This window comes from Erigeron canadensis, chromosome 2 (genome assembly GCF_010389155.1).
Source record: "Erigeron canadensis isolate Cc75 chromosome 2, C_canadensis_v1, whole genome shotgun sequence".
Classification (NCBI taxonomy): Eukaryota; Viridiplantae; Streptophyta; class Magnoliopsida; order Asterales; family Asteraceae; genus Erigeron; species Erigeron canadensis.
The window spans coordinates 10155728-10176060 of NC_057762.1; the positions used below are offsets into that span (position 1 = coordinate 10155728).

At 34.2% G+C, this 20333-nt stretch overlaps 2 protein-coding genes across 2 annotated transcripts; one reads left to right on the forward strand and one right to left on the reverse strand.

Annotated features, from left to right (window-relative positions):
• Window positions 1–1494: 1494 nt before the first annotated feature.
• Window positions 1495–6269, forward strand: LOC122589059 (bifunctional nuclease 1). The gene is made up of 10 exons (XM_043761301.1): window positions 1495–1886; window positions 3067–3285; window positions 3408–3454; window positions 3531–3587; window positions 4436–4501; window positions 4599–4670; window positions 4865–4974; window positions 5077–5168; window positions 5518–5568; window positions 5845–6269. Exons 1-9 carry the CDS (start codon window positions 1604–1606, stop codon window positions 5565–5567), a joined length of 996 nt encoding a protein of 331 aa, XP_043617236.1. The 5' UTR covers window positions 1495–1603; the 3' UTR covers window position 5568; window positions 5845–6269.
• Window positions 6270–18615: 12346 nt separating this feature from the next.
• LOC122587678 lies at window positions 18616–19920 on the reverse strand. The gene has a single exon (XM_043759846.1). It carries the CDS (start codon window positions 19918–19920, stop codon window positions 18616–18618), a length of 1305 nt encoding a protein of 434 aa, XP_043615781.1.
• Between the last annotated feature and the right edge of the window lie 413 nt (window positions 19921–20333).

Consider the following 20333-nt stretch of genomic DNA (forward strand, 5'->3'; position numbering starts at 1 on the left):
CACTTATAAATCGATTGTTTAATTGATTGACTAGAAAAACGAAGTTATACACACTATCATCATATCTACAAAAATGATATCTAGCTTATAAAAAAAAAGTAAAATCTATACATCTAAGATAAATGATTAACTTTGGAAAACACTAGATATTTAAGTTTTCAAAACAATTTAGATATAAAGAAATAACTTTTTTTATTTGATTATAACTGATTTATCAAACCCGACGGTTTAAACCTTAAGACGAGTATAACAAAAAACTACTTACAATTAAATTTATCGGTTAAGATTATTTTTTACCATTATATCGAAAACTCACTTTTTTACGGGATGACAAAAATATACATATCCGATGAAGTTCCGATACCCAAACCTGGTTTGACCAGGGAATTTTCGAGTTGACCCGAGATGTGGATGGATACGGGGATGTATATCTATTCCCGGATGGAGACGAGGATGATAAACCATAAATCCCCAATCTCTATATCCAAACTTGAAATATACTATATATTAATTGAATACTTAATATAGATTTTAATTTATGCATAAAAAAAAGGTTGAATTACATATTCTTTTAATTATCTTTTACTTTATTGAATTAATATTTATTTAAAAAGAGATCCCCGATATCCAACTGAGATCCGTGATACTTGATGGGGAAGAAACATAATTCTCCAAGGACGACGAGGACATGGATGGAAGATGGAAATGATTTTCTTGGGTCCATGGTGATTAAGGTGATCGATGGAAGATGGAAATGAAATATTGAGGTGTTCTTTTGGGCGAAGGTGTCTAGTTGATGAAGAAGGTAAATTAAATAAAGGTAAAAAAACTTTTTTTTTTTTTTTACAAAATCTATAACGGTCAGAATTCAAACCAAATATACCCGTTAATAGTTTCTAACGTTCACATTTCTCACACTTCAAGACTCATGTCTAAGCGGCAATCAATGCCTAAATAACTCATGCCTAGCCCATGCCTTGACGTTGGCGGCGGTGTTTGCCGCTAGGCATGGGCATGCCTAGCTCCAGCCTCCATGCCTCTCCTATTGCCATGGTTGATGGTCCTAATGGGAAATAGGTATAACATTAACAACATAATTATCTACTACATAAAACCACTTCTATGTGTAACATTACATTAAAACTTAATTTTTTGATGCTAAATCATCATATCAATAATCAAATACACCTTTAAACCGTTTGGAGAAAAAAATCGAACATTTAACTATTTAAGTACAAGCCGACGTAATTGCCATCAAGTTGCTCCAACCTTATAAAACGTTGGTAAAACTTAAAACTTAAAAAGGTCTAGCTGAATAACGACTCGATCATGTTGGGCTTAATAGTGAAAGTAATTTCAATGTGAAGATAAAAATAGGAAAAGTATGTTGTAAGTCGTAAGTCGTAATAGATATCCTGATATCCAACAGACAAGGACGTTTTTTTTATATAAAGAATGTATAAAATATAAAATAAAATCAGGTGTGATCGTTTATCAAAGTCCTAACAAAAACCCTGTTTTGCCAAACAACAACAATCATTTATTAAATAAAACCAAAAAGAATTAGAAAAATAAAAATTTGTATTAGAAGAAGGAGAAAAAGATGTTGGGAGGACTTGGATTGAGTGGCCGGACTTTCATGAACTCCGGCGCCGGCGAGTATTCAGATCACCATCGTCATCATCATCATGATACATTATTATTGATATCTTCTCCTAAGCAGCTGCTTAGACTGTCATCTTCACTCTCATATTCCATTTCTCTTCAATTAAATACTCATAATCTCCGCCTTCGATCTAAATCTCCTGTTTCCATTTCCTGTCTTTCTAGAAGCTTCCATTATCTTGATGATGACGATTTTCTCGAAGCTTCTGTTCTCATCACTGGTATATATATATTTATATATATTATATTGTATGATTACCATATATAATTTAATTTTTGTGATTAGGTTACTGTGATTTTTAGTATAAGAAATTGTTATTGTTTAGGAGATCATGACAATGTAGTTGTTAAGATGAGGGTTAAGTATGATGAAATTGTTTGCAATTAGGTAACAGAATCTGATATCGTGTATTTAGCGAATTTTTAGTGGATCACTGCTAAAGCCGGGGCTGTTTTTGAGGGTATGCAACTGGTGTGACCGTCGTAAATTTAGTAATTGATAGACTTTACAAAATGACCCATGAAGAGAGATGAGTGGTTTTAAAGAATTAGAATTCGTCGTTGAATTAGATTGCTAAAGCCTTTCGAAAGATATGGAAATGATGGATTGAATAATCATAATGCAAAGAAAAAAAGCCTTGAACAATGCTTTACACTTTTGACTAAAACGACTTATTATCTCCAGAAATTCAGTTTCTTTTGGGTAAAGTATGTACCCCGGTTAGCTTGTATTACACCAATAAACATATATAGTACAGGCAATATGGCTGACTGACTGAGGTATCATAACGACTATACACAATAGTTACAATCGTGCAACAACCTGCACCAAATACCCAAGGAGTGACATGCCACATCCAATTTCTCATCTAGATGACTGGACACTATATAAATCCAATAACAAGCTATACATAGATATCTAGACACATAAAACCAAGGATTTCGCATTAATAAAGGAGGAAGATCCCAACTTGCTCGACGATAATTGTCCTGTTGTAATGAGAAGTGAGCAGCTTTGACACTGCCGTTTGATTTTGTCAAATCAGATTCTGAAAAATATTAAGGTGCCTAACTATTAGTTTTTTAATGAACAACGCCAACATATGTCTTTCAAGGATTTGGAAATATCAATCAAATTAGCAAACTTGTAGTTAAGGCTTCCATACTTTTGTATGTGTTTTCAGGGCCTCCATGATTATAGTCTTCCTACAAATTCCTTCCAATAACTGAAGGACATCCCTGGGGAAAAGTCCTATGGGCTTCATATAATGTAGGGTGTGTGTGAGATTTTTGTTCTAAGTTTTATTTTTACAGTGGTTATCATAATGAATACACACACACTTTTTTCAAGTTCGGTGTTTCATTGTCATGAAATTTGGCTTCCAAATTGATTTTGTGCAGAAACTCTTATGCACTATCAGATGCGTATTCAAGGATATCAAGAGGCAATAAATTGGATGCCTACTGGAAAGCTATTTCCCTTACCTGGTCAAGGAAAAGGTCCCAGAACTAACATCCCGACAATTGGATCAGAATTACTTAGCCAGTTTCGCAGTCCCACTATATTTCTTAAGATTTCATGTGACTGTGATGAAGACTATTTGCTACCAATACTCGTAGGTACATGGAATCATGGATGTGTTTTTTATGCAACTACTTTTTGAAATTTTATCTAATATCACCCAAGAGCTTTTGGATGTGTTGATTGCAATAAGCCTTGACATTAATTTACGGAACTGCAGGGGAATCCGCTGTTGAAAGGCTAATAAGCTCCTCGCTGGAAGATGAGGTTTAGGTTGTTTATTATTTAAAGAAAATTAGTGCAATGTAACTTCGATAATAATTATTTTTCTGCGGTGCTGCAGGGATCTCCAAACCAGTTTCAGCTTGCGAGAAATATAACAGGGAAACTGGGCTATGAAGTAAGATGATCTTATTATGCCATTATATACTACTGCATGCTTTTTCTTTCTTTATTGTTTAAATATGCCATCTTGATTGCACGTTTAAAGTAAGACATCGGTAATAATAATCCGAGACCATGCCTTGATAGACATAGTGTATCACATATTTATTCAGATTGGACTGAAATTGTCTGATAGTTTCATTTTGCAAAGTGATGATCCACCCTGCATTGTATGTACATATTATAAAAATGTTAAGCCTCAGTAAACTACATAGATTGATCAGTTGTTATACATTTCAACTGCCAAACAAGCTGAAGCAACCTCAAACGCCTCCTCTTCTCTGTTCTTTTCTTATATCTTCTACCCACACACACCAATACATACAACACATACCTTTCTTCTCTGTTTTCTTCTTGGCCCAACTGATCAAAGATGCAAAAAGAATGTCAAGAAACTTTGTTTTCTTCACCTTGTGGTTAAATATAGATGGGCTACTGAAGTTAAAGGATTTCGATGGTGGTTCAGTGTCATAATAGTCAGAGGTAGTGGTTGTCGGAGGGGGATGTTGTTGAAGATGGTGGTGATAGTGGAAACCTATTGGTTACATCTTGTACTAGTGACCAGAAACATACATCGATCAGAATACAAACTTTTGTTGGTGGATGGGAAAGTTGGATGCATTTCAACATAATTTCCCTTCTAAAGGATTCAGCGTTATCAAAAATGTTCAATACAATATGATCGAATTATCATAACATCAGCTTTGAAACAATCTCATTGCAAACAACTGTGTTAAAAGGATTTTTTTCTGAAGTGTCTTGAGCTCAATTTGATTTCTTATTTTTCTGATGTTATTATTTCAGGTCAAACTGGTACAGATCACAGAAAGAGTGGACAATATATACATAGCAAATATATGTTTTCATAAGGTAAATAAAGAATATTACATGTTTATTTTTCTTACATGTGAAGAAATGAAACGTGTTTGACGTCTCTTTAACCTTGATTGAGTATCTTGAGTTGCAGCAAGGCACAGAAGATATCATTACAGTGGATGCTCGTCCTTCAGATGCTATAAATGTTGCTAAACATTGCAGGGTAACCCAATGCATCTCTACTCTCTTTATTATAGCTATCCTTTCCTATAATTGTTTCACATCCACAATTACTTTATATGTTTACAAATGAAAGAAGCTTTAAACTGAAGAGAAATGCAAGAATAATATATTTTGGTTGCATTACTTGATTAGAATAATTCCTTCAGTACCGGCTGATAATGACTGTGCATGTAGGCACCAATCTATGTAAGCAAACAGATTGTGTTGACCGATGCTATTAAGATAGTCTACAAGACAGGAAAGTTGCGTGATAGAAAACCTGTATATGATGTACTTTTGGACAGGTATGGCAACCTTTTTTCCTGAATGTTGTTAAGTTATGCTTCAATTATTCATTCCCAAAACTAGCTTTTCTTGTGGCTAAGCTGGAATCAATGCATTAACAGTGCCATAGATGGTCCTGATGTTCTTGCCGAGGAGCTCGACTTAGTATCAAAAATGAATCTTGCTGTCAAAGAAGAAAGATACAGTGATGCAGGTATTTTGGGCGTGTTCTTGAATTTAATGGAAGGAGAAAAAATAAATGAGTTGGAAAGAAATTGAGACTTGAGAGAAACTAAAAACTTGAGACCCTTATTTGTAAGGAAGAATAGAATGAGTGAATGGCTTATTCTCTTTAAAACCTTCTTTCCAAATGCAGAAAAATTTTAAACAAAAAACCCTGACAGCTTTTTATATGCTGCTCCAACATCACTGTAATCCGAAAACAAACCTACTTAACGGAATGTTGATATAATTTTTGTTATGGTTTGAGATTAAACTTTGACAATATGGATTTTCATCCTTCACACATGCCGGTATCTAATTGATATTGTTGTATTTTGTAGCTATATGGAGAGACAAACTTTTACATATACGCTCGTCAGAAAATGAGTGAGGTATTTATTCTATGTGTATCTTCATTCCTTTCCTCTTAATACAAGTTCTATGACAATATATTCTTCTAAATCTTCAGTCACTGTTTTCAAAACGTTAACTAGAACTAGGTGATGGAGTGGCTTTCTAATGCTTCTTTATCTAAGCATATGAGAAACAATTGTAGTATTAGTTTTACTAATTTGGTAACATAATCCGAACTTGTGGGATATTCTGCTCAATCCTGCATTACCTATGTCATTGTTCTCATCATTAACCGATTTATGTATCATATACAGAAAAATCGTCAATTTCTTCCCTTGGAGTTGGAAGCGTATCTTTCTCTAACAGAGTAATACAACTGGCAATTAGTGAACTGTGTACAGTTTCAATGCGTCTTACAACATTGTCCATGTGGAAGTTGATGACATTCTGTTGGGTTCAGTCCCATAACTATAACTTTCAGAATGTGTTCCGAATCAGTTGTGCATAACGATAGCTTTCAGAATGTGTTCCGAATCACTATTTCTGATGTATCACCTTTTGCTTCATTATAAGTAATTTGTGTGAGGTAGTATATCTTGTAAAAATGTACGGAGTAATTTGCTAACTAATGGTGAGATTTCTGTAGTCTCATCATCGATTGTATCTTCTGTATGGTTTTCTGAATTGGTGGAGTACGCATTCCTAAATTGCCAGTGAATAACAAGAAGCATATTGTTTAGACCGCTCTTACTTAGATCTTGTCTGTGATGCAAACCATCTTTTGAAGTCATTAACAATGTTATCCCAAGTCTTCCTAGTAAGGAGACAGTAGTGACAGAGTATGTAGAATTCTTAAACCTCTACCAGCGGCCTGTATTACTTAAGTGATGAGCCTCATTGGTTTTGATGAGCCTTCTTGGTTTTTGGAATCGTTGGTACAGCCATGCCACTTTAGGTCGTCGTTTTGGAAAGTTCAGATAAGCGACGAGCAAGTGAATGAAGTGAGCCGAAAAAAAGTAATTTTTTAGTTAAACTTATGAACGATTTTCTAAAACTTTTTTTATTATTATAAATACACATCCATACATCCATTTTACTCATATTTTGCTGACTATATACACATAACACATTCACGCAGCATCCATTCTATTCACACTTTATTAAAACAACTAAAAGTACACATTCATATATTCAATATATTCGGATGCACTATCGGCTTCGTATTCTAATGGATCACATTTGGAACTTCTTGTCAAACTTTTGTTGACGTGAATTTTGGTTGTTTTTTCTTTTCTAGTATTTATTAAAGTAATGTTTTAATTTACTTATTTTATTAATTATAATATGTAAATTTTTTTTGAAAGGCAATATGTAACTTTTATATTAATCAACTTAATTTATTTAATGTAATGTCTTTTTTATCAATATAAAGTTTTATTTAATAACATAATGTTTTTAGCTTATATAAATACGCGATTTTTAATTAAAAATTATTATATCTAATATTTTAAATTAACTAATAATAATACTGGTAAAAAAATAAAGTAATGAAGAAAGATAAGTGATGGTGTTGATTGACCAGGACTCACGAGTCACGAGTACGTCAATTGGTGATTTTAGCAAAAAAAAAAAAAAAAGGAAGTACGTCTTATTGCAACATGGCCCGCGAGTATCCTCTCGGCTGCGCTCCACAACAAAGCAAAGTCGTTAGCAATGTTTTATTGCGACAATATACCAACTTAAATTGAAGAAAAATTTCTCTCGTTGTAGAGCATGTATGTATACAAGTTTTCGTGAAAAATGCTTTTTTGGTGATTATGACATTTGACATTTAACATATTAAATTCACTTAATTGGTCCACCTATGATGTTAAGATTGCGAAATTTTGAATACTTACGGTTTAGTTCTCATCAGTCATTAGTGGCGAAACCAAAAACGAAAATGACCAGTAGCACATTTTTTTTTCCTATTAGTCTTTTATCAGTATAAAGTAACGATAACAATGATAACGACTAAATTGTTACGATTTTTAGCTTTTTTTTAAATGACTTTTAGCTATTTATAAAGGATTTTAAGAATTTTTTTGACACTTTTAGTAGTTTTTATTTATCATTTACTTGTACAGATGAAGTTTTATAAGTACTATTAATAGAAAAATGCTTCAAAAGTTTTTTGTTGGTTACATTGACCAGTATCCCATATTTATTTTACCCGTAACATCAATAAAAAATACATCATTTTTAAAAAAATTTGAACTAAATGAATTTAACGGGCCCGTCCCGGGCTATCCCTTAACTCTATGTGGTTCCGCCCCTGGTTCTCATGAACGAACTAGTATTAAAATTAACAACCAATATCTAGTTCGTTCATGAGAACCAGGGGCGGAACCACATAGAGTTAAGGTAGACACGATATTGAACCTTTTGGCCTCTAATTAAAAACTATGGATTTTTCCACTTGATCCACTTGACTTGCCAGTTTTAATGAAAACCTGAAATGCTCTACGTACGCGTATTAACATATTTGATGATTCATTGCATGATTTAAGATTGGTAAACACAAAATGATAACAGCAAACAGCACAAAAAAGCACCTGAAACTTGCTCTACACATCTTTAGCGTGACAAAATGAGCATCAGGATACATTTTCGAACAATGTAAAATCTTGATCGTTTTTCTCTAACTGTGGCCAAGCACCCGGTATTATTCTTCTTGATCACACGTTTCTCTTTGCAACGATGTTGATAAACCCATACTAATGCTCTACGATTTCTCTTCCTCATCCTTGACCGAGTTAGTACATTTGACGTTGCAATTGTCGATACGCATTGCCCCATATCTCTCTTTCAATTCTTTCCTAGCTCACACAGTTGATGCACGAATACACATACCAATATATTTATATATATATTGGCTCGTTTAAGCTAGGAATTGAAACCTATTGTCTATATATATATAAGTTAAGTGTGTATTTTAACTATTTATCAATCATATTTGTACTCGAAAGAATATATATGGTGGTAGGAGGACAAATTAAAAATAATGGTTTAAGGTGAAGTTGGTATCTTAATTCCACGTTCATGCTGTCATTGGTTGGAAACTACTTAATTATCAAATATGGTGGCAGTTGGTGCTTGTTTCCGCTAATCATATATGTATAATTAATGGCATAATATGATCACAATAATTTATATTTACGTGTAATGGTTTCTTGGAAAGACAATGGCTATTTAATTTGTTTCTCATTTTTAGTGAAAAATGTTTGTTTTTTTCACTGACTTTAGACATTAACAAATATATGATCAAGTAGTATATATTGTTGGTAATGTTTTTATGGGTTTCGTAGCTTTCGGCGAAAGTTTTACAACTAAAAAACGAAAATGATTGATGAAAAAAAAAGTTACGGGGAAGAGATATCAAATTTCACATTGGTGTGCGAACGAACCATTCTTTTTGTTTTTTTTTTTCAAATGATAGCGCGAATAAATCTTTAGTGGGTTTTTGCGATAGCTAGTAAGCCATGTTAAGGTATGGGGTTGTATTGTATTTGAAACCAACCATATGAAACATGATGGGCTATTGGGCTTGCCTAATGTAAATGGGTGTGTGTCGATATGGATTTACTGGAATGACCAAGGTTTCCTTTCGGCTTTATACTTTCACCGGCTTAAAATACTTGAGGACTAGGATCTTTTAAAATTAGAATAATTTTACTGATAAAGTTGGACTTAGATTAAATTCAAAGGTCAAAATTCAAACTTGATATTTGAAATTTAACCATTCATTTTAATGGCTAAGGATTGTTCATCTTCACCTTTAAAATTAATATCAACTTAAAAAAAAAATTTATCCTTATCTTGACTCTTCCTCAACTAGGTTTTTTCTAGGTTTTTATGAGTGTGAAAATGGTATTTCCATCTTATGTGGTGAATCCTTCATAGATTTCACAGATGTTATACATCTTAAAGTTATTGTTTGGGTTATGGTATTTTAGTTTCCATATGGAATTTGATTTTATATAATGTAAATCGATTGAAGGCGAAACAAAGATTTACTTTTTTTTACTTTTTTTTTTTTTTGAACTATCAAAGATTTACTTGTTAGTATATGAAATGTGTCTTTTATACCTAGTATCTAATATCGTCATATATCTTGCAAAGCATGAAGTTCTGATCGCCTCGTAGTTTTTTTGAAAATATAATACAGTAGCTAGTAAGGTCTCTCACAACCCACACCTCTTTCTTATCTTATCTTTTTCTCACTGTCACATCGATACCATATCATATATTTGCCATTTCATATTTCAGCATTATTAATTATTACCAATCCTACTTCTTTCTCACATTTTTATCAATGTTTTAAATACCGGTAAATAACAGTCGGTATTACCAGTATTACCGGTACCGGAGACAACGCCAGTATTTTAAGTCCGGTATTTTTCCGGTATTTTCACTATTCAATACCGGTCGGAGTTTCCGGTATTCTCGGTATTTTTCGGTATTACCATTCCGGTATTTACGGTGTTTTCAAAAAATAAATTTTGATTTTTAAAAAAAATTATTTTTATGATACTTTAAAGTTATTTTTTGTTGTTTGTGAACTTTAAAACTTATATTTTGTTATGAAATACATATTTGGTATTATTTTTGAGTAATTATAATTGCATTTTAACTATTTTTGTTAAATTGTAACAAGTGTTGTAGGATTTTTACACAAAAAATATAATAAATTAAAAACAGTCGTACCGCCCGGTATTTCCGGTAATACCGATAATACTGGTAAAACTGTAAAAATTTTTCACACCGGTATGACTAAAATACCGGTTTTTAAAACATTAATTTTTATCACTTAGTTTTCAAATATTTAATTTATTATTTCCAATTAATCAAAAAAAAAATCAATAATAATAACTTATTAGTAACAAAATTAGAATATGTCAAATTAAAAACTAAACATTTCATTAAACATAAAAAAAAAAATTACACTAAGGAAAAAACTAATGAGAAAAAATTTCATGGATAAGAAAAGAGTGCTCCTGTGATTCCATGAACAAACGAACATACATATTTGAACAAAATTATATATGTGAACGTTTCTCGCTTTTTCTCATGAGAAAATCTTCACCTCTTTCCTGAGAATAAGGCTCCAGAAAAAGCATTACTATCGACTTTCTGAGAAAACAAGCGAGAAAATGAACGAAAGAATGCACATTCGTTTAGGCCTAATGAGAGTACGGAAAACTCATTACAAAAACCTACCCGAGATATGAACGTTCAGAAGAAAATCAATTGGAAATTGTAAACAAGTTGTATTCTAATAGGGTTGAGGAAGATGAGTTGAGATTTGAAATGACATAAAAGTTGATTGAAATTGGAAATGAGATTTGATAACAAGCATCAATGGTTGAGTTTAATTTGACGGGTTAATTTGGAATTAAAAGAAATAGAAACACAAACAGCGTAAGTAAGCATTTTTAATCAATCCTATAAAATGATACGAGTACTACTTATCCAAATTTCCTTTTTCATTAGGACCGAGCTAGGGTCGGTTTCTGTTGGTTCTGGCTCAAAACTAAAATTTGAACCGATCCTTTCGGTTTTTAGAATCCAAAATCGTTGGATTCGGTTTTTCTTCGGTTATGTTTGTCTGTTTCCCGGTTCAATTTGGATGTCGGTTTTGGTTTTGATTTTTTTTTTTATCTAACGTCGTTAGCTTATTAAGTTATATATTTAACATCTAATTGTTAATAAAAAATACGATTAAGAAACAAAAATATATGAGTGGTTTTCATTAACTAACTATATTTTTTAAATTTTAATATTGGTGTGATTTTAATAAACCGAATTGATTTTGTTCTACATTTTCAAATAATAACCATACGCTTGATTTTCACTTGTACACTTAATTTGTGAAATGTATGTAAATCAAAGATACATCAGGCGCGCATTTAATTCGATTCGATTATTAATTTCATGTAACATATAAGGCAAAAACAAAGCCATAAATTAAATGATAATGGAGGTGTCTGAAAACTGAACCGTATTCACGAGCAACCCATTTGCTCAACATCTTCTTCTTCATACTTCAAATGGCCACACTGTACTGATCACCAGACACACTCACTTATTTCTCCTAACTGTTTGATTCCCCTGCATAGCATTTACTACCACTGCATGCCCTTATCATCCTTTCATCATATACATACATCCATTTAATCAATTTGTATATAGTTACATATATACAACATACTTAATTGTATGTATATTAATAAATGCCTCACCATACATATGTACATATATTGCTCGTGCGTACATACAAGATTCTTTTACATAGCTACATTTGAAACGGCCGGGTTAGCCAGAGCGGAGTCAGAAAACTTAATTCGTGATCAGTGGGTAATTGGGTTCATCAATGCTTATGTCATACTGGCGGATGTAGTATAGAAACACCGGGGGCAACGGCCCCCAACGGCCCAAATTTTTTAAGTGTATATATATTGTAATTAATGCCCTTAAAACTTTCAAGTTAAAGTTCTTTTTGCCCCGATTAAATTTTCTGGATCCGCCTCTAATTAAGAAATTCATATAATTTTATATTAAATTATGTTAAATTACACTAGAATTAATAACGGTGAATTTTTTTTTTCAGTGAGTTCATCTGTACCCTTTGGAGTTTATGTAGTCCTGCCTATAGCACTAGCCAGTAGCCACTAGGTAGGTCTAATTTCTAGTACTTTTTAGTTGGATAATTACTTGTATATTTATTAGTTGGACCATTGATTCATATATATGTATGGTTTGTGTGTAAGAACATGAATATATATATACAAGTGTAATGAATAAGTGTACTTAAGAACGAGTCAATTTTCGAATGTATGTGTACTAAGACATATGCAATAGTGAATTGGTAATAGTAAATCTTTATTGGGATTTTTTTTTTTTTCTTGAACATTAATCTTTATTGGGACTTATTTGAAGAAACGAAAGATAATAATAAATGTGGTAGTTCGATGGGTGAATAAGAAAGAGAGAGAGAGAGATTCTTGAAGCATTGATGAGAAAGGGTTAGAAGTTTGGTAGGACAGCGAGTATCACGATCATGGGCGATACGTTTATTTTGTACTGTTGTTAAGAGCCACACTTCTCTTTTGTTCAAGCGTACCCATACCACCCTCTTCTTGGTGAAATTACATTTATGTCCTCGATTTCCGAACCCCGATAGTGACTTTGCCTTGTTTGGTTATGTGTTTTCGAACGACGGTAGCTACAGTTGTAATTAGCGTCTTCATTTTTCTACATAAAATTCAAATTTGAATTCGAGAGAACGAGCGTAAATTAAGCTTACCATTTTCTATTCGTTTTTGAGGGACATAAGGGCAAGTATATAGTCGGAAAAAAAACATCGGCTAGCATCGGCTTATTGGCAATTCTATAGCACATGCATGCATCAGTTTGTATCGGCAAGTTTTGGCAAGATACATTGGCTAATTCTGGCCGATGATAGTGAACGTTGGGCTTGTGCCACGTGACCACTTTTGGCTAAAAAAATGGGTTTGAGAGAGTGCCTTTTTTTTATACTTTCCCTCCTCAACTTCTACATATACAACATACATATAAATTTTTCAAATATAGTTAAACAAAATACATTTTATTCTTATTAAAAAATACATGATAATTAAAAAAGACAGTACATGATAAAAACACGAAATACACTGCGTATGATTACTCATCATCGTCTTTGATTGACATACTTCCTAAGCCACGGTAAGCGTAATCGTCGAGCCACCACTTGTCGTGTTGTAGGCATTTGACTTCCCACATGGTTTTGTCTTCCTCGCAATTGTCGTGGAATGATTCAGCCCAAGTGTACTGGTCACCCAACATGTGACCGGCCTTAAAAACATCATCGACTACACTCTTGACGTTGTTGATACCCCCTGTAAAAACCAAGAATAGTGCTATTCGTGCTTCGAAATATTGGGTCTGATGCTTGTATTGCCTTTACCATTTGCTCGCATTGTCGTCTTTTCTCCCTTAGATATCCCATGACCTAGAGAGTTCAGTTTGAAGGAGGGTGTTGTTCTCTTTGATATCAGCCATGATTCGTGTTTTCATCTCATCTTCGGTCAGACGAGGTCGGTGAACATTCTTTTTTGATGATGAGGATGCCATTTGATTAGAAAAAGTGAGTTTTTATAATGATGAAAATATTTTGATGGTAATTTGCAACTGAATTGAGCTCTGGGTTCGTACTTATAGATCAATACAACTAGCCGTTCAGGGACTGAAAGTGTAAATATATTTGAATTTTTGGCCCACTACAACAAATATGTTATTTATTAACACTCATTTCTTCGCATTTTCTAAAAATGTTGAAAAAATTGTTAATTTATTCACACTTATAAATGTGTGAAAAGAACTCACATTTAAAAGTGTGAAAAAAGTTAAAGAATCAACATTTTTTCATAATTATATATGTAGAAATAAAAGTTCACATTTTCAATCGTGTAAAAATATAATATTGTTCACACTTTAAAGTGTGGAATTAATTTGTGATACCAAATTTTCTCACACAAGAGGAAGTGCGAGAAATTTGAGTGTGATAAATTAACTTTCACATTTTTTAAGTGTAAAAATGTTTGACATTTTTGCATACTTTTAAGTGTGAACATTTTGTTTATACATTTATAGTTGTGAAAAAAGTATGATTTTTTAAAATTTTTCTTACACTTCTAAGTGTGAATTATTTTTATACAATTTTAAATGTGAGTAAATTAATATTGTTGGTGCATTTTAGGCATTACGGTTAATTCAAACGTCTCCGTTGTTTTGATAATGAGCGACAATACATATAATGTTTGCAAAATGGTATAAAAGCTAATTTAGGCATACATACGCTATTTCCGAACCTAAAACAATGAAAACGTCAAGTTTGAGTTTGGTGTAGCACTTCGTCGCAAATCCTGGAGCACGGCTCCACTTTGGTAGCACGACTCTTAGGCACGGCCTTTGTGCCCTGCAACGACCGTCCTCCTCTGTCCAATATACACTTTGTTTCTCCGGCTTTCGTTACTCACTTCCGTGACTCCAAACTTGTACCATAACCTTATTTTGATATTCTAAGATGTTTGGATTTGACAAATCTCAAAAATAACAACTTTCGTTTTTCATCAAATTTGAGGTCGAAATATTTTCTAAGTTTCATGGAGCACGTCTCTTGTTCAGAGCACGGTTCCAGAGGACGACTCTTGCAGGATTAGAGGTCGTCCTCTCTCTGTCCAAATCAAAGAATTTTAGCAAGCGTTCGTTACTTATGTTATTGACCCGAAACTTGTTCCTAAGGCTTATTGAAACGCCCCAAACCATATTAACTCGAAAGGCATACAATCATTTGAAACTCATGTTAAACAAGCTAGACAATTTTATACTTAGAAAATTTAAGCCAATTTTCGCCAAAAATCAAAGTTCTCAAATTTGAAAAATGACAAATTGAACCTTCTTAGAATGTTAATATAAGTCTATTGTATGAGTTTCAGGTCCCGGAAATGTCAAACGAAGCCTCGGTAAAAAGTGTAAAAATCACAGCAGGCGGACGGCTCTTGTGTCCTGCAGAGGCCGTCCTCTGCACAAAGGCCGTCCTCTTCAGGTTTTGTACTTTTGACACTTTGAACAAATTTTGACCCTTTTTCTCAAAACCGAGCTTCCGACAACTGATTAGCAACTTAGTTTTGACATAAATCAACTAACACAACATTTCCAAAAGTCTCCATACCATCCATTTATACAAACCAAGTTTATACAAGTAAATGGGTCATCTTACCCATTTTGACGCTTTTTAAGTCAAAATACAAGTTTTGCAAATTCAAGAAACCACACTTGACCATTTACAGAAATTTGACAATAACAAGACCATCAAAACTAAATATACCAAGAGCCATGAGGAGAGGGATGTCTAAGCCTCTAAACCACAAGATTGTCATTCTTCCATGAATGACCTAAATACCTCCAAGTCTTGCAAGATTTTTACTTCTAAAACTTCAAGCTTTAATCAACAACAAGTTCCTTCTTAACTACCTATAAAAATGGTAAACAACTAAAAAGTAAGCGAATGCTTAGTGAATAAACTTGCATACAAATATACATACGAAGGAGGGCAAAAACACAAAAGAGTATCGCATGTAGCCAATGATACCGTCATATCATCACTTGCATACTCACTTTTGCGCTAGCAAAACATACATGGATCCACATACGCTAAACAATCATCAACATGATTAACTATCGGGATTCTTAGGCCCTGGAGGTTCTTAGGCCTCATAAACACTATGCCCCATATCGGCCTACGCCGAATCAATCACCACACATGGATAAATAAACTTCAAAATGATGTGGTCAACACCACACATGGACAAAAGGCTTCAACATGATGTGGTCGATTGACCCAACGTATACATAAAGGTATGCAAGAGTACTCACCTCCTCCGCGACTATCAACAATCAACAATGCAACAAGTGCAAAGCTTTCAACCTATCAATTCAATACAATATGCACATAAGACTTTATTCACAATCTTGGCTAACTCACTTAGCCAAACTAATGATTCACTAGCATTCCTATTCACCCAAACTCAATTTCCTTGAGTTGGCTTAAAATCAAGTTTCACTTAACCAAGCTCAATCTTTCTAACTCATCAATCTCAATTATCTATCATTTTGCTAAAAATCTCATTTTACCACCAACATGTGGCCATTTCATCTAGTTTCTCAAAATTACCAAATTCTCATTCACTAGCCTTTTCCAAACCCAAAACCCAACCCATTTGTCATTGAGTTTCTTTCACCTTTAACAACTATATTAGGTAGTTCATCTTACCTTTTTCAACCACATTACAATAACTAGCAAAATTTTATCTTTTCTTACAAACTCAAATTATTACTTTGAACTTATCAATTTCATAATCAAACACATCATATAACTCAATGACAACTAGGTTAACTAAGGAATTGGGAGAAATTAACCATAATTCATTTTCTAGCAAAAACCCCCAATTTGGTTCATCCATGAACCCTAAATTCAAAAAAAAAAAAAAAACTAAATTAGGGGAATTCAATACCTCAACAAACAATAGGTTAATGCTTAGTCTTAAGTTGGAAAATTCTTCTTTCTTTCTTTTCTCTAGCAATTTTGGCCACCACCACGAAACCCGCAAGCCCTAGCTTTTCAATTCTTGAATGGAGATTATCTGATGGTGATGATTATTATTATGATTTTTATTCTTGGATTGAAAGAATTAGTCTTTGATTTTGGAAGAATTGAGATGAAGTTGCATGGAGGAATGATGATGAACAAGAGTGAAAATGTGAGAAGTGGAAAAAGGAAATGGTTGGCACTTCCTATGAGTGCCACACCCTTGACTAACTTTTGTGGATATTTTACCCGCTATCCGTTAAAGTTCCAACTAAATTAACCCCCGATTCAAAAATATAATACTAGGAAGTTATTTTAATGTCAAAACTACAAAAAAGGTTAATTTATTTATCTTTAGAAAAACTTGGGGTGTTACAACTCTCCCCAACTTGGAATGGATCACGACCTCGTGATCCGCGCTATAACCCAAGACAATGATACACACGAAGTCATTCTCGTACTCCCTAGAGCAAACGCACATCCTCGTAAGCTTTCACAGTATCTTACACATCCTTATCATTTCATTTGAACTCTTTTAAGTTCTCATTCTATTATGACCAAGGTCCTTCAACTCAATTCAACTCATTGACGGCTTCGATTCTTTCAAGGCACCTAGGTAGCATTATTGTCAAGACACTTTCAAAGATGTAGCACGTGAAAATGATAGAGTAAATACCCAAAAACTTATTTATAAATTCTAAACGATACACAACCTTACCAAATCTAGTTGTGATTTCTTCATTATCGGCCATTTAGTCACGGTTTACACCTCCCTTTTTTTTCAACGCATACTATCGACATTTACATAAAACTTCTCCTTGCCTAAACTTTCCAACACCTCTCATGAATAAATCTCATAATTGGCATGATCCGGGATGAAAGAGTATAACTTCAATGAGAAAGATAAAGGGTTCGTTAAACATGACTGACGAACACGATTCTTAGGTTTTCGTGAAAATTTGCATAAACGTCAATAAAGCTAGGAAAGAATGATAAAGGTTTCGAAATGGCTAAAACAATAGCGAAAATTAGCGTTGGTATGCCTTCAATGCACACTCTTAGTTTGTGATAACTCGTACAAAGGTTTATCTTGGAAAGATGTATGTAGTTCCTCGTCATTGACTTGTGTAGACCATCGATTCTTGACCACGAATAGTCGTTCTTGCTAGCCACCTTGTTGAACTTGCTATAATCGGGGTACGTCCCCTAGCTACTATCTTTCATTTGACGAAAGGAAAAAGGCACACCCTAAAGGAAATTACTAAGATGAAGGAGGTCCTTGTTGAGAAATTCTTGAACTCATCTAATTACTCCTTGCATTCACCTTGGAATCATACGATAAAGAGATTGGTATGGGGATATTCCCCAGAATTAATCAATAAAAGATTCCACTTGACGTTCGGAATGAATGCCCGTTAAGCCCTTGGGTAAAACATTGACAAATGCATAGAAATAAAGGCTTACATTCATTAAAGAGAGATTTCTTTTAAACAACTTGAAAGGAAGATTTCTTTTCAACATCGAAGCTATGAGCAAAATAGGCTTGACAACTACGAGATAAACAACGACGGCACGGGCAAAAGTACAATGGTATAGAACGCTCCCTTCGATTGTCAACCAAGTTCCACCTTTAAAGTTCTTTAATTGCACCGCCTCTTCATCACACCCACAACTCAACATTTCAAAAATTCCACCGGTTCATTCCTATTACTACATCAATTTCCATCATCGGAAAGGGATTTCAAGTTAGATTGAGAAAATTTTGGCGATACATTTATTATACTCATCCCTCACTAACTTTGTTTTATTACTTCTAACCTTGATTTGTAACATGATGCCGGAATGGAGCTTCAATACGGAAATAATGTGACTCAATCTAGAGACATCAAACGACCTATTAGACTCCAAGAATTGAAATATTTCGCATACGGACATTACTCCTAAGAAGTGTACATGGGACCACATTATTAACATCTTCATTTTGCTTTAAGATAAGTTGGAAAGACCTACCTTGTTGGTTTCCATAAGCTCGAGCATTCCTTCTTTCCACGTCCTTCCTCTTCTCCTCTTGCCTTTCTTCTTCGGTTAGTGTAGGACAAGAACTCCTCATGTGTCCCCCTTCAAAACATTTAAAGCATATGATTGACTTCTCCGGCCCCGCCTTGCAATCTCGACTCATATGCCCCACCTGTCCACAATTATAACATCCCTTCATCGACGCTTTGCACACACCCGGATGGTTCCTTTTGCATTGATGGCAAAAAGGAATGTCGTTCCTTGCGAACCTTCCACTTGAACCTTCAACTTGCCTAGGCTTCTTGTTTGGGGAGTTACTACCCTCAATCTTTCTTCTTGGGCCTTCTTCATCGACTCGACTTTGCTCGATTTCATGGTCCCGTGCTACATCCGCCAACATGGAGAAGGACTCCATTTGACATAAGCTAATCTTCTCTCGTAGGCTCTTTTTCAACTTCAAGTAAAATTGCTCTTTGAGCAATTGATCATTATCGAGAAATTCCGGGCAAATTTGAGCCTTGTCCAAGAATTGGGCTCGAAATTCATTCAAGCTCATGCTATCTTGACAATCGTTGAGAAATTCACTTCTCAACTTGGTCACTTCGGCTTCCGACCGAAATTCCTTAAAGAACATAGCCTTGAATTCGGGCCATTCAACATTATCCAAAGCCCCCTTCTTGATTGCCAACAATCCGTCCCACCAACGTTTTCCACTATTTCTCAGCATAACAACTGCAAAGATCACCTTCAAATGTGAGGGGCATTGACTAGTACGGAACGCCCCTTCAATCTCCGATATCCACCGAGTACAAACAATAGGATCACGATCACCGTGATACTCAGGTGGGTGGCATACCTCAAAGTCTCGGAATGTGAATTTCTTCTTATAAATTATTCCTCCCGTAACCTCCACATCTTTTTCCTCCTCATCCTTCTTACCCTTATCCTTGGCTTCACATTTTTCAAACTCCCGTTGCACATTGATTGCAACCTCCTCCCTAATCATTTGAGCAATATGCTCATTCATTGCTCCTTCCATTGTTTGATTAAGCCTCTTAAGTAAAAGAGGGGTGTACTTCTCTAGAGCTCTCCCGATTTGATCGGAGATATCCATACTACCCTCCGGAAATATCACTTCTTCTTCGTTCCTTCGATGCTCATCCTCCTCATTGTGATGTTCGGCCATACTATAATAAGAATAGATAAACGGATTTTAAGCACATAACCCTATTATCTCTACGAACTAAAGCCAACCTATAACTTCATACAAAACCGTCCCAAGGTTTGATGTTGTTAGTTTATAAAATTGTTAGTATTTCAAGTACAATAAGGTCGGCTTCTTATTGTGCTTTAATAATAGCAAGTTTATAAGCTAACATCATCAAACACTCTTTCGGGTCCCATATAAAATTACCGAACACCTAAGGTCAAGTCATGTCTAAGGTTTAAGTCTAGGCATTCACTAAACGAGGGAATACCTAAATCCCTTAAACCTCGGCTCTGATACCAACTTGAAATGCCCCAAACCATATTAACATTCTAAGAAGGTTCAATTTGTCATTTTTCAAATTTGAGAACTTTGATTTTTGGCGAAAATTG